This window comes from Puma concolor, chromosome C2, assembly GCF_028749965.1.
Source record: "Puma concolor isolate L17-30 chromosome C2, mPumCon1.1.hap2, whole genome shotgun sequence".
NCBI lineage: Eukaryota > Metazoa > Chordata > Mammalia > Carnivora > Felidae > Puma > Puma concolor.
The window spans coordinates 54,676,858-54,689,872 of record NC_141675.1 but is presented as its reverse complement, the minus strand read 5'-3'; the positions used below and the strand labels follow the sequence as shown (position 1 = coordinate 54,689,872).

The 13,015-nt window shown below is 36.8% G+C and overlaps 1 protein-coding gene across 2 annotated transcripts in view; it reads right to left on the bottom strand.

Annotated features, from left to right (window-relative positions):
• The window catches only part of SMC4 (structural maintenance of chromosomes 4), a 45,589-nt gene that overhangs the window by 5,304 nt on the left and 27,270 nt on the right, over positions 1-13,015 (bottom strand). For both annotated transcript variants that reach the window (XM_025914119.2, XM_086674608.1), the window contains exons 13-17: positions 11,929-12,090; positions 6,464-6,689; positions 6,066-6,145; positions 5,112-5,264; positions 3,799-3,925 (exon numbers count right to left, since the gene is read on the bottom strand). In XM_025914119.2, coding sequence (XP_025769904.2) covers positions 3,799-3,925; positions 5,112-5,264; positions 6,066-6,145; positions 6,464-6,689; positions 11,929-12,090 — 748 coding nt within the window. The remainder of the gene's footprint in view (positions 1-3,798; positions 3,926-5,111; positions 5,265-6,065; positions 6,146-6,463; positions 6,690-11,928; positions 12,091-13,015) is intronic.

Below are 13,015 nucleotides of genomic sequence, written 5' to 3'. Positions count from 1 at the left end.
ACGGATGCAATGTGCTTCTATTGTTGGTAGTTGCAGTGCCATCTTCCCAATTTGAGAGATGACTTTCCAATTATAAAAGAGGCAGTATAGTTCCTTTGATGGTTCTACAGAATGGCTCTAGATATCATTCTTAGATGTTCAACCTAGAATTTCCTTCTTTAGTTATCCCACCCAGTGATTCTGTAAACAGTCTAATACTCTCTTAAACACACACATACACTACACAGATCCCAATTACACTAGCTAGGGTGGAAACTCTTCTCCATATTTGAATTCTGATCACTATACAATATAGAAAGAATGACAGGTGGCAAAAAGATGAGTTCAAGCTATCTTATGTCTAGAAAGGTAAACAGAAATGCTAACTTATGGAAAGAATCCCACAAAGCTCCTACAGGAGGAATATGGGCATTTGGCATAGGAGGCAGGCAGGATTTGCTGAAAACAGGATTGCATGAGGACTTAATGACTGCTCCCCCTCCACTGTCTCTTCTTCGTCAGGTAGGTTGTTAATTCCAACAAGTCTACATATCTCATTAATTTACCATTTCCCCTTTTTGTCCTACATTATCAGAGTTGGATTCCAACAACTCATTTTTTACATTTCTGAAATCACCACTTGGCTCCTGAAACAAAAAACAATTCATGTCTTCTTTTTGGCCTTCTGTAGCGTCTTTTTATCCTAAGGTTATTAAATACACACATTTAAAAGTTCTATATTGCCAAGACTCGTAATCCCTCTCCACCCCCCAAAATACTCTATTTAATGAATTATTTTGCTCACAGTGGCAATGTTCTCTGAAGTTAAAATTCCATTAAGCTACTTGCGTGCTCTGCTCACTTATGGGTCAAAACACCAGCTACTATGTGTGCTGGCACCACAACTTATACTGGGGGTGGGCCAGAATGCCCCTGGAAAGAGTCCAACTTGCAGAACATTTTCTTAAGTATGTATCTACCATGCATTTCTTTTTTAATATCTATAGTAGCATGTCTATTAGAAGTAGAAGGAAAAACTATGTGGCATATATCATCTATAAGTTTGAAGCCTTTATTCTATAACCACCTCCCCCCCATTCTCTATAAACAGCTATTCTAAAAAATTTTTATTTTTAAATTAATTTTAAATTCTAAAACGAAATTTAATTTTAAAGAGATACTTGCAGAAATGAGTACTTCACAGAAGATATTAACAGTATTGATATTACCCAATAGTGTTAGCCTATTAATAATAGCCAGTATTTCCATGAGAGGAGCTATATATATATAGGGCTCCTAATAAAGTCAAAGCTTCCTTTTCAAGTAAGAATGAAATACAGATTCCAGTAGTCTCTGTGAAAATGTTGTTATAAATGACACACATACGTTTTTGGCTGCTCATCTGACAATTGGGTACCACCAAACCAGTCACAACAAATACTGTGTGGAGAAAGAGTTAAGCTAATGTGTCTGCAAGAACAAAATACACATCCAAAATAAATGCAAGGGGGGGGGAAAAAAACCTGTCACATGATGCCGCTTCCACCATACATCACTCTGGTGGCTATTTCTCTCAGAGACATGGCCCATAAGGCCCTACATTATCTGGATTCTTCCGCTAGCCACTTTGGCTTCCTTGTGTTCCTGGAGACTCCTAGCATACTCCTGCCTCAGGGTCTATGTACCTCTACGATCTTAAAATGCTCTTCTCCCAAGTATCACATAGCACTCATACTTCTGTTGTGTCTCTGCTTAAGTCTCTCTAGTAGAGGCCTGTCTAACCAGGCCTTGTGATTCCCTATCTCCACCCTGTCCTGTGAACCCTGATTTTATTATCACTCAGCACCACCCAATACAAAAAGCAATGTATTTGTTTAGCTTCCTAATCTGAAGCGTGAGATCCTTAAAAAGAGGGACTTCATTTTGTTCACTGCTCAATCACCGGCACTTAAACCTGGTCATGGCCAGCAGCAGATGCTGAATGTTTTTTTTTTTAATTAAAAAAAAAAAAAAAAAAAAAAAATTTTAACGTTTATTTATTTTTGAGAGACAGAGCGTGAGCAGGGGACGGGCAGAGAGAGAGGGAGACAGAATCTGAAGCAGGCTCTCCAGAATCTGACGCAGGGCTCAAACTCACAGACCGTGAGATCATGACCTGAGCTGAAGTCGGGACGCTTAACCAACTGAGCCACCCAGGCACCCCGTGAATGTCTTAATATTAAAAATGTAGACAGGGGTACCTGTGTGGCTCAGTCAGTTGATTGTCCGACACTTGGTTTTGGCTTAGGTCATGCATGATCTTGCGGTTTATGAGTTTGAGCCCCGTGTCAGGCTCTGCACTGGCAGTGCGGAGCTTGCTTGGGATTCTCTTTCTCTCTCTCTGACCCACCTAGCCTGTCTCTCAAAATAAATAAACTTAAAAAAGAAAGATCTGGGAAAAAAAAAATAAAGTTAATACGGGTACTGGTGAATATTCAATGTGCAAAGTAGGTCTACTTAATATCTTTTTATCTCTTTTTCTGTTGGAAGAAAACTCATTTTTGGAGCATTTGAATAATTACTACAAGTCCACCCCAACTAGTTCTTCTTTTCTTTGCTTAATATTTATTTTTGAGAGTCAGAGAGGAAGACAGGATCTAAAGCAGGACCTATGCTGCCAGCCCAGAGCCTGATATGGGGCTTGAACTCACATACTGTGAGATCATGACCTGAGCTGAAGTCGGATGCTTAGCTTAACTGACTGAGCCATCCAAGCGCCCTAGCCTCCAACTAGTTCTTTGGTTGGACAATCAGTATGTGCCCTCCTGGGTTCACAAATTGAACTGTAACAGGGGTCTTTCCTGAGGATGTGACAAAAGGCTGTGTTTGCTGTTCACTAGCTAAAATACTGTAAGCCAGGAAGGGAACTAATTATAACCTATCATTCCCCCCTCCTGCAATAAGATGCACATCTGTTTGATTGAAGCTAACATGAAAAGAGAAGCAGGGCTGTTCAAGTGCATGATCAGGGGATTTAAATTTCAAAGCCAATTTGGCTATAAGCTTATGAATTCCCTTTCTTGCTTTATGTATACTGGTAGAACATTTATAATATTTACATGTACAAAAGAAAAAAGTTCTGGAAGGAAAACATGTTTTTTAAGTTTTCAAAGACTGTTTTTCTTCATGTGTATACCACTTATTTCGTGTGCTTTAAAGTGATTTAGCTTCCCCAAATACTCAGTTTCCTAAATCCATAAAATAACTATTATCTTGAAGGGTAAGACTGAGCCAAACTACACAAAGTATAAAATTAAGAGCACTGGTTCTGGAATCAGATTGCTCTGGTCCTCAATTCCTCTACAAGCTATATATATGACGACTTTGGGCAAATTATATAAACCATTCTGTGCCTTAAGTTTTCTTATTGGCTAAATGAAGTACTTAATAGTACTTACTTTATAACCTTTTAAGATTGAGATCATAGAGGGTGCCTGGTGGCTCAGTTGGTTAAAGCTTCCAACGCTTGATTTTGGCTCACGTCATAGTCTCATGGTTCCTGGGGTCACGCTCTGTGTTGGAGCTGCCTGGGATTCTCTCCCTCTCCCTCTGTCCCTCCCCAAATTGTGCGTTCTCTCTCTCAAAAAGAAATTATAAAAAAAAAAAAAAAATAATAGAAACTATAAAACAGAGCAGCTGACTTGCACATAAGTACACAACTGCTATTTTTGTTCTACAAACTATTTTAAACATTTCAAATATTAAAAACCTATTTTTGGCAATCTCAAAAAAAAGAAAAAAAAAAGAAGGAAGTGTGTACCCTTAAACACATACACATACCTTTTTTGAAAACACTAACATTTTCTTCTAGTAACTTCTGCTTTTTCTTGTCAGGGGCTGTAGCAAGCACATTAGCTTCGAGTTCCTTAACTTGGACATTCAAATATTCTTCTTGCTCCCTTAAACGCTACAGAAATGTTTTAACATTACAGATCATTATTTTAACTTACTATAACAATGATATTTGCCTTAAACACTTTGAATAAAAAAAGACACTTAAAATCTTTAAGAAGAAGACAAATACTAATAGGAAAAGAGCAGAAAACATGAATAGTTAACATAAAACATGAAAATGGCCAACAAACACATGAAATTTGTAATTCATCACAAATACAAGTTAAAATGCCACTTTTAGGTACAGAGTAGCAAACTCACAACACAGTGAAGACCGCCTAGTTTTCAAAGACTTGGAAAAATAATTATTTACATATGCTACTAAAAGTAAATTAATTGGAACCATCTATTTGAAGACAATTTGGCATCATACAACAATACCTTTAACACTGTACACATAGTGGATAATAACCATAATTTTAGTAATCTAACCTAAGGAAATAATTGGGTGCATAAAGATATACCAAACAAGGATATTTTACTTAAAGATTTTATTTTTAAGTAATCTCTACACCCAATGTGGGGCTCGAAATCACAAGAGTGAGATCAAGAGTTGCATGCTCCACTGACTGAGCCAGCCAGAAGCCTCTAACTAGGATATTTTAAACATAGCAGTATTCATAATAACATAGAAAAGCATTTATCAAATTGTGACATAAAGAACACACTCAAATGCAGCTGTAAAAGTAAATTTACATTGGCTTGGAAAGAAAACCACAATTTACTAAGAAAAATTAACATGACTCAGTAAAAATCTATACACATATCTGTATAAATATAGGACATAAACACAGACTAGGTATTTATATCAAAAAGTTGAAGAATATACATAAACTGTAAGGGCAATCATCTTTTGGATATTTCCGGCAAATTGTTTTTTGTTTTTTAAATCAGTGGGGTATGCACTGCTTTTTCATAATTAAGAAACATTCTACTTTGAAAAGAGAATGAAATTAAAGGGTTACACAGATATTAAGGGAAGACACATTTCCAAGGTGTATAAATGCAAACAAAGAATAGCCGTGGCTGGAGGAAAACTGCAACAGGGACTTTAACACTCAGGGAGATGAAATCAAGAGACAGGCCTTCCACCTAGAGAACCATTCTTCTCCCTTATTTTCTAAAATTATAAGCAAACAACGCTTCTGCCAAATGCTACTGAATTCCAATAGCTTTAGCTAATATTAATAAAAGAGTACCTGGATGCTTGCAGTAAACTTTTCTAGTGTATTCTTCATTTCTCGTTCATTATGCCTTAACTTAACTACTGCTTCTTCCAGTTGTACTTTCTGTTCCTGGATTTGCACTGCTTTTTGAGAGTCTTTCTCCAACTGTAATTCCATTCTATTTACCTACAAAGAGTACCAGTGAAATAAGTTTTCTCTAAGAGTCATTTCAGATTAATAGCGAAATCAATTTAGGAATGAAGAAAACCCCAACTTCTGATTTTAAAGCCTAGAACAAAACCAAAATCCCCATTCCAAACCCCAATCCTAAAGCTTAGGAGATGGTCAAACTAATTTCTGTATCACAGAATCAGATGGAAAGACAATTTTAAGTGTTGCACAGTCACCTATTTATACCATTCAAAATTTTAAGTGGAAGGATATAAACTATTTCAAAATATGGGGGAAAAAATCAAGGTACACCTCTTTGGAAAAAGCTCAGTATCCAAGGAAAAAGTATAGTGTTCTGATAACGGAACACAGTGATTTTTTCTAGGCATCTTGACGTTCTCATACTTGTGGGCATGTAAAATATTGTGGGCATGTAAAACTTGGAAATGCATATCAGAAATCTTTGCTATATTTATTTTGAAATAGAAAAAACAATCATGGACTATACCAATTATATGTGAAAAACATTAAATGTTAAATAATGATTGATTAAATTATGAAATGTCCATATGATCCAAATGTAATATTAGAAAGATACATATGTTGAGCATACTTTCTAAATTAACATGTTTTATTTTTAGAAGTTTAAAGGATTTTACATTTAAAAAATCCCACAGCTTACATATATCATTTATACAAAATCCAATCTGTTAATTTAAAATCTGAGTATCCTTAAAAAGGCTTAATTTTATAGTATGTATGTTACACATCAGAAGGCTTTAAAAAAAGTCTGACTCTAATTTTATATATGCTCACCTCTTCTTCTGAGATTTCAACAACAACTGATGAACCCATCCTTCCTTTCATTACTCTGCTTCCACCACCAGTCATTGTACCTATAAAACAGAGAAGTCAGACTTAGCTGTATTCCAACAAGATTAAATAAACTCAATGTCAGGAAAAGAACTAAAAAATTTTTTAAAAAAATTATGTTTATTTATTTTTGAGAGGCAAAGAGAGAAAGAGCAGAAGCTGGGGAGGGGCAGAAGAGAGAGGGAGACACAAAATCCGAAGCAGGCTCCAGGCTCTGAACTGTCAGCACAGAGCCCGATGCAGGGCTAGAACCCACAAACCGCGAGTCCATGACCTGAGTCAAAGCTGGATGTTTAACTGACTGAGCCACCCAGGCGCCCCAGGAAAAACACTTTCATTACCTGATTGTTCTATGATTTGCCCCTGTAATGTCACCACTCTCCATCTTCTATCTTTTTGATATGCTACTCTTGTGGCTTGATCTAAGTTGTCAGCAACTAAGGTATCCCGTAAAGCAAAGTAAAAAGCTTGGCGAATTTTCTCATCTTTTACTTTTACTAAATCAAATAACCGAGGAGTATTTTCAGGAGTTTGAATTTTGGTCATTTTATTCGCCCATACGGTCATCTAAAAGTTAAAAAAAGAAAAAAAAAAAGAAAGAAAAACAGAATGTATCATTTCTTTAGAGTATTACTTACATAATATACATATGTAACATGTAAGAACATGTATACAAGGTTCTGAATATCTGCATAATTATTTTACCGTTATTTAAAAAGTATAAAATTCTATTCACAGATGACATGATCTTATATATACAAAATCCTAGGGAATGCACATACACAAAACTATTAAACCTAATATGAATTCAGCAAATTGGTAGGATACAAGATCAATGTACAAAAATTAATTGTATTTGTACACACTAGTAATGAATAACTTAAAAGTGGGATTAAAAAATTCCAATTATAATATCTTATTAAACAAGACAGAAAACCCCAAAAAACTTAGAAATACATTTAACAACAAAAGACCTATACACTAAATGCTGTAAAATATTATAGTATGAATTTAGACCTAAATAAATGGAAGACAGCCCCAGTTCCTGGATTGTTAAGGTTTAGAATTGTTAAGATGGCAACCTAAATTGATCTATAGATTCAATTCAACCTGCATCAAAAATCCCAGTTGCCTTCCCTCTCCCCCCCAAACTGACCCACTAATCTTTTTTTTTTTTTTTAAAGTTTATTTACTTTGAGAGTGTGCACAAGCTGGGGAGGAACAAAGAGAGACAGAATCCCAAGGTTGTTCCACACCATCAGTGTATAGCCCAAAGGGGTGCTCGATCTCAAGAACCATGAGATCATGACCTGAGCAGAGATCAAGAGTTACATGCTTAACTAACTGACTGTGACACCTAGGTACCCCTGACCAGCTAATCTTAAAATTCATATGGAAATTAGAACAATCTTGATATAAAAGAATAAAATTAGGAGTGCCTGGGCGGCTCAGTTGGTTAAGTGTCCAACTCTTGATTTCAGCTCACATCATGATCTCATGGTTTGTGAGACTGAGCCCTTCATCGGGCTCTGTGCTGACAGAACAAAGCCTACTTGGGATTCTCTCTCTCCCTCTCTCTCTGCCCCTCCCTGCTCACACGCTCTCTCAAAATTAATAAACATACATACATACATTAAAAAAAGAACAACAGGGGCGCCTGGGTGGCGCAGTCGGTTAAGCGTCCGACTTCAGCCAGGTCACGATCTCGCGGTCCGTGAGTTCGAGCCCCGCGTCAGGCTCTGGGCTGATGGCTCGGAGCCTGGAGCCTGTTTCTGATTCTGTGTTTCCCTCTCTCTCTGCCCCTCCCCCGTTCATGCTCTGTCTCTCCCTGTCCCAAAAATAAAAAAAAAATAAATAAAAAAAAAAAAAAAAAAAAAAAGAACAACAAAATTAGAGAACTACTGATTTCAAACCTTATTACAAAGCTATAGTAATTAAGACTGTGGTACTCATGATCCTCACAATAGATGCAGAGAAAGCATTTGACAAAATACAGCATCCTTTCTTGATAAAAACCCTCAAGAAAGTAGGGATTGAAGGAGCATACCTCAAGATCATAAAAGCCATATATGAAAGACCCACTGCTAACATCATCCTCAATGAGGAAAAACTGAGAGCTTTCCCCCTAGGTCAGGAACAAGACAGGGATGTCCACTCTCGCCACTGTTATTCAACATAGTATTGGAAGTCTTAGCCTCTGCAATCAGACAACATAAAGAAATAAAAGGCATCCAATCGACCAGTAGGAGGTCAAACATTTGCTCTTCGCAGATGACATGATGTTCTATATAGAAAACCCTACAGATTCCACCAAAACACTGCTAGAACTGATTCATGAAGTCAGCAAAGTTGCAGGATATAAAAATCAATGCACAGAAATCGGTTGCATTCCTATACACCAACAATGAAGTATTAGAAGGAGAAATCAAGGAATCAGTCCCATTTACAATTGCACCAAAACCCATAAAATACCTAGGAATAAATCTAACCAAAGAGGTGAAAAATCTATACACTAAAAACTATAGAAAGCTTATGAAGGAAAATGAAGAAGACATAAAAAATGGAAAAAATATTCCATGTTCCTGGATAGGAAGAACAAATACTGTTAAAATGTCAATAACTACCCAAAACAATCTACATGTCCATGCAATCCCTATCAAAATAACACCAGCATTCTTCACAGAGCTAGAACAGATAATCCTAAAATTTGTATGGAACCAGAAAAGACCCCCAAGAGCCAAAGTAATCTTGAAAAAGAAAACCAAAGCAGGAGGCATCACAATCCCGGGCTTCAAGCTATACTACAAAGCTGTAATCATCAAGACAATATGGTACTGGCACAAGAAGAGACACTCCGACCAATGGAACAGAATAGGGAACCCAGAAATGGACCCACAAACGTATGGCCAACTTATCTTTGACAAAGCAGGAAGACTATCCAATGGAATAAAGACAGTCTCTTCAGTAAGTGGTGCTGGGAAAACTGGACAGCAGCATGCGGAAGAATGAACCTGGACCACTTTCTTACACCATACACAAAAATAAACTCAAAATGGATGAACGACCTCAATGTAAGGCAGGAAGCCATCAAAATCCTCGAGGAGAAAGCAGGCAAAAACCTCTTTGATCTTGGCCGCAGCAACTTCTTACTCAACACGTCTCCAGAGGGAAGAGAAACAAAAGCAAAAATGAACTACTGGGACCTCATCAAAATAAAAAGCTTCTGCACAGCAAAGGAAACAATCAGCAAAACTAAAAGGCAACTGACAGAATGGGAGAAGATGCAAATGACATATCAGATAAAGGGTCAGTATCCAAAATCTATAAAGACCTTATCACACTCAACACCCAAAAACCAAATAATCCAGTGAAGAAATGGGCAAAAGACATGAATAGACACTTCTCCAAGAAAACATCCAGATGGCCAACCGACACATGAAAAACTGCTCCACATCACTCATTATCAGGGAAATACAAATCAAAACCACAATGAGATACCACCTTACACCTGTCAGAATGGTTAACATTAACAACTCAGGCAACAACAGATGTTGGCGAGGATGTGGAGAAAGAGGATCTCTTTTGCATTGTTGGTGGCAACACAAGCTGGTGCAGCCACTCTGGAAAACAGTATGGAGGTTCCTCAAAAAACTAAAAATAGAACTACCCTACTACCCAGCAATTGCACTACTAGGCATTTATCCACGGGATACAGGTGTGCTGTTTTGAAGGGACACATGCACTCCCATGTTTATAGCAGCACTATCAACAATAGCCAAAGTATGGAAAGAGCCCAAATGTCCATTGATGGACAGAATGGACAAAGAAGACATGGTATATATATACAATACAGTATTACTCAGCAATCAAAAAGAATGAAATCTTGCTATTTGCAACTAAACGGATGGAACGAGAGGGTATTATGCTAAGTGAAATTAGTCAGAGAAAGACAAAAATCATATGACTTCACTCATATGAGGACTTTAAGATAAAAAACAGATGAACGTAAGGCAAGGGAAGCAAAAATAATATAAAAACGTAAGGGGATGAAACATAAGAGATGCTTAAATATGGAGAACAAACAGGGTTACTGGAGGGACTGTGGGAGGGGGGATGGGCTAAATGGCTAAGGGGCAATAAGGAATCTACTGAAATCATTGCACTGTATGCTAACTAACTTGGATATAAATTAAAAAATAAATAAAATAATTTAAAATAAACAGTGTGGTACTCATAAGAATAGATATATAGACAAATGGAGAATTCAGAAATAAACCCTCAGATTTATGGTCAGTTGATCTTTGACACAGATGCCAAGAAAATTCAATGGGGAAAGAATAGTCTTCTCAACAAGTGGTGCTGAAACAAGTGATATCTACATCTAAGAGTAGAGGTACACTTTACTCTGTGTTATAAAATTAACTGAACATGCACTAAAAACCAAAATGTAAAAGCTAAAGCCACAAAACTCAGAAGAAAACAGGAGGTAAATCACCATGTGCTTGGATTATGCAGTAGTTTCTTAGATATGACACACAAAACATAAGAACATTTAATCAAAACATTTAAAACAAAATTCGACAAAATGATTAAAATTTTAAACAACTGTGCTTCAGAGGACACTGTCAAGGAAGTGAAGACAATGCACAGAATGGGAGAAAACATCTGCAAACATATATCTAACAAGAGACTTGCACCCAAAATATATGAAAAAACTCTTAAAACTTACTAGTAAGACAAAGCAATGAACAAATAGGCAAGGGATTTGAATAGATACTTCTTCAAAGAAGATAAACAAATGCCCAATAAGCACATGAAAAAATATTCAACGTTAGTAATCAGGAAATGCAAATCAAAACCACAGTAAGAGACCACTACATACCCAACACTAAGATGGTTATAATAAAATAGATGTAGAAACAAGTGTTGGTGAGGATGTAAAGATACTGGAAACTATACATTACAGGTAGGATATTGTATAGCCACAATGGGAAAGAGTTTGGCAGTTCCTCAAAATGTTAGTTAACAGGTAACCCAGTAATTCTACTCCTAGATATTAACCAAAGAGAGCTGAAAACAGGTATGCACAAAAATCTGTGTGTGAATGTTCATAACAGCAATTAGCCATAATAGCCCAAACATGGAAACAACACAAATGTTCATCACTGTTGAATGGATAAACAAAATGTGGTATATTCACACAAGGAGCATCATTTGGCAATAAAGAGGAATGAGCTGCTGATACATGCTACAACATGGATAAACTTTGAAAACCTAAGACAACATACACAAAAACCTACATACTGTATGATTCCATTTATACAAAATATCCACAACAGGTAAATCAAAAAGCATATTACAAACTGCAGGTGGCAGGAGATAGGTTTTGACTGGGAATGAGTAGGAGATTTCTTTTTGGGGTGATGAAAACATTCTGAAATTAGTGGTCATAATTTAACAATCTTATAAATACACTAAAACCAGTGAACTCTACCCTTTAAAATAGTTAATTTTATGGTACGTGAATTCTATCTCTGTAAAGGTTTTTGTTTTATTAAAAGCAGTTACTGATGATGGAAGTTAGAAGCGCCAAGCTATCAGTCACTCTAATATCAGAATGTATATTCCTTTAAGGGAGGCATTGCAAGGTTTTTTCTTACAACTATATAACCCCACAGCCTAAAATATCCTCAAAACCTACCAGCTGTTCACTAAATCACTATAAAGAAAAAAGCTAGAGTTCAAATGCAGAAAACAATTTAGTACTTTAAAATTAAATTAGAGGTAGCTTATTATGAATACCTACCTTATCCAAACCTATAAAGGTTGCAACTCCAATATTTTGTCTTTTAAGGAAGTTCACACAATCTTGAGCTGTATCAATAGAATCAACAACAATGTAGTCTAATGCATGACAACAGGATGAAATAGCAACATCGTATTTTTCATCAATTGCTCCTAAGTCTCCCTAATAATAAGAGGCAGGGGGAAAAAAAATCATTGCACAATCAATAATTAGGCACAGGATCATTTCATTATAATTCCTACATATTTTTCAAGTTACTTTTACTTGAAAAACTATACTTACACATGGTTTTTATTTTTTTTATTAAAAAAAATTTTTTTTAACGTTTTATTTATTTTTGAGACAGAGAGAGACAGAGCATGAACAGGGGAGGGTCAGCGAAAGGGAGACACAGAATCTGAAACAGGCTCCAGGCTCTGAGCTGTCAGCACAGAGCCCGACGCGAGGCTCGAACTCAAGGACCGCGAGATCATGGACCGGAGCCGAAGTCGGCCGCTTAACTGACTGAGCCACCCAGGCGCCCCTACACATGGTTTTTAAAAACACAAAAGGTACTCAATGAAAAATATGTGTTCCTCTCACTCAACCTTCCCCTTTTTTCAATCACTACTAGTTTTTAATGCACCTTTAAAAAAATTTGTAAGATATGCAAAGTTTGGATTTTTAACGAGCACAAAATGAACTGTTTCATGAAAACGAAAACATACAATGTAAAGATTTTCAAATCTGTCAACCTTAAAAGCACTACAGCATAAGCAAAATAATAACTTCCTAAAATAATGAAATTTGGGGGCTCCTGGGTGGTTCAACTGCTCAGCATTTGAGTCGATTTCGGCTTGGGTCATGATCCTGGGGTCGTGGGATCAAACTCTGCATTGGGCTCCACACTCAGTGTGAAGCCTGTTTAGGATTCCCTCTCTCCCTCCCTTGCTCTTGCTTGCTTTCTAAAAAATAACAAAATAAATAAATAAATTGGAGCGCCTGCGTGGCTCAATTGGTCAAGTGGCCAGCTCAGGTTGTGATCTCACAGTGGGGAGATCAAATCCTGTGCTGAGCATGGAGCCTGTTAGGGTATTTTCTCCCTCTC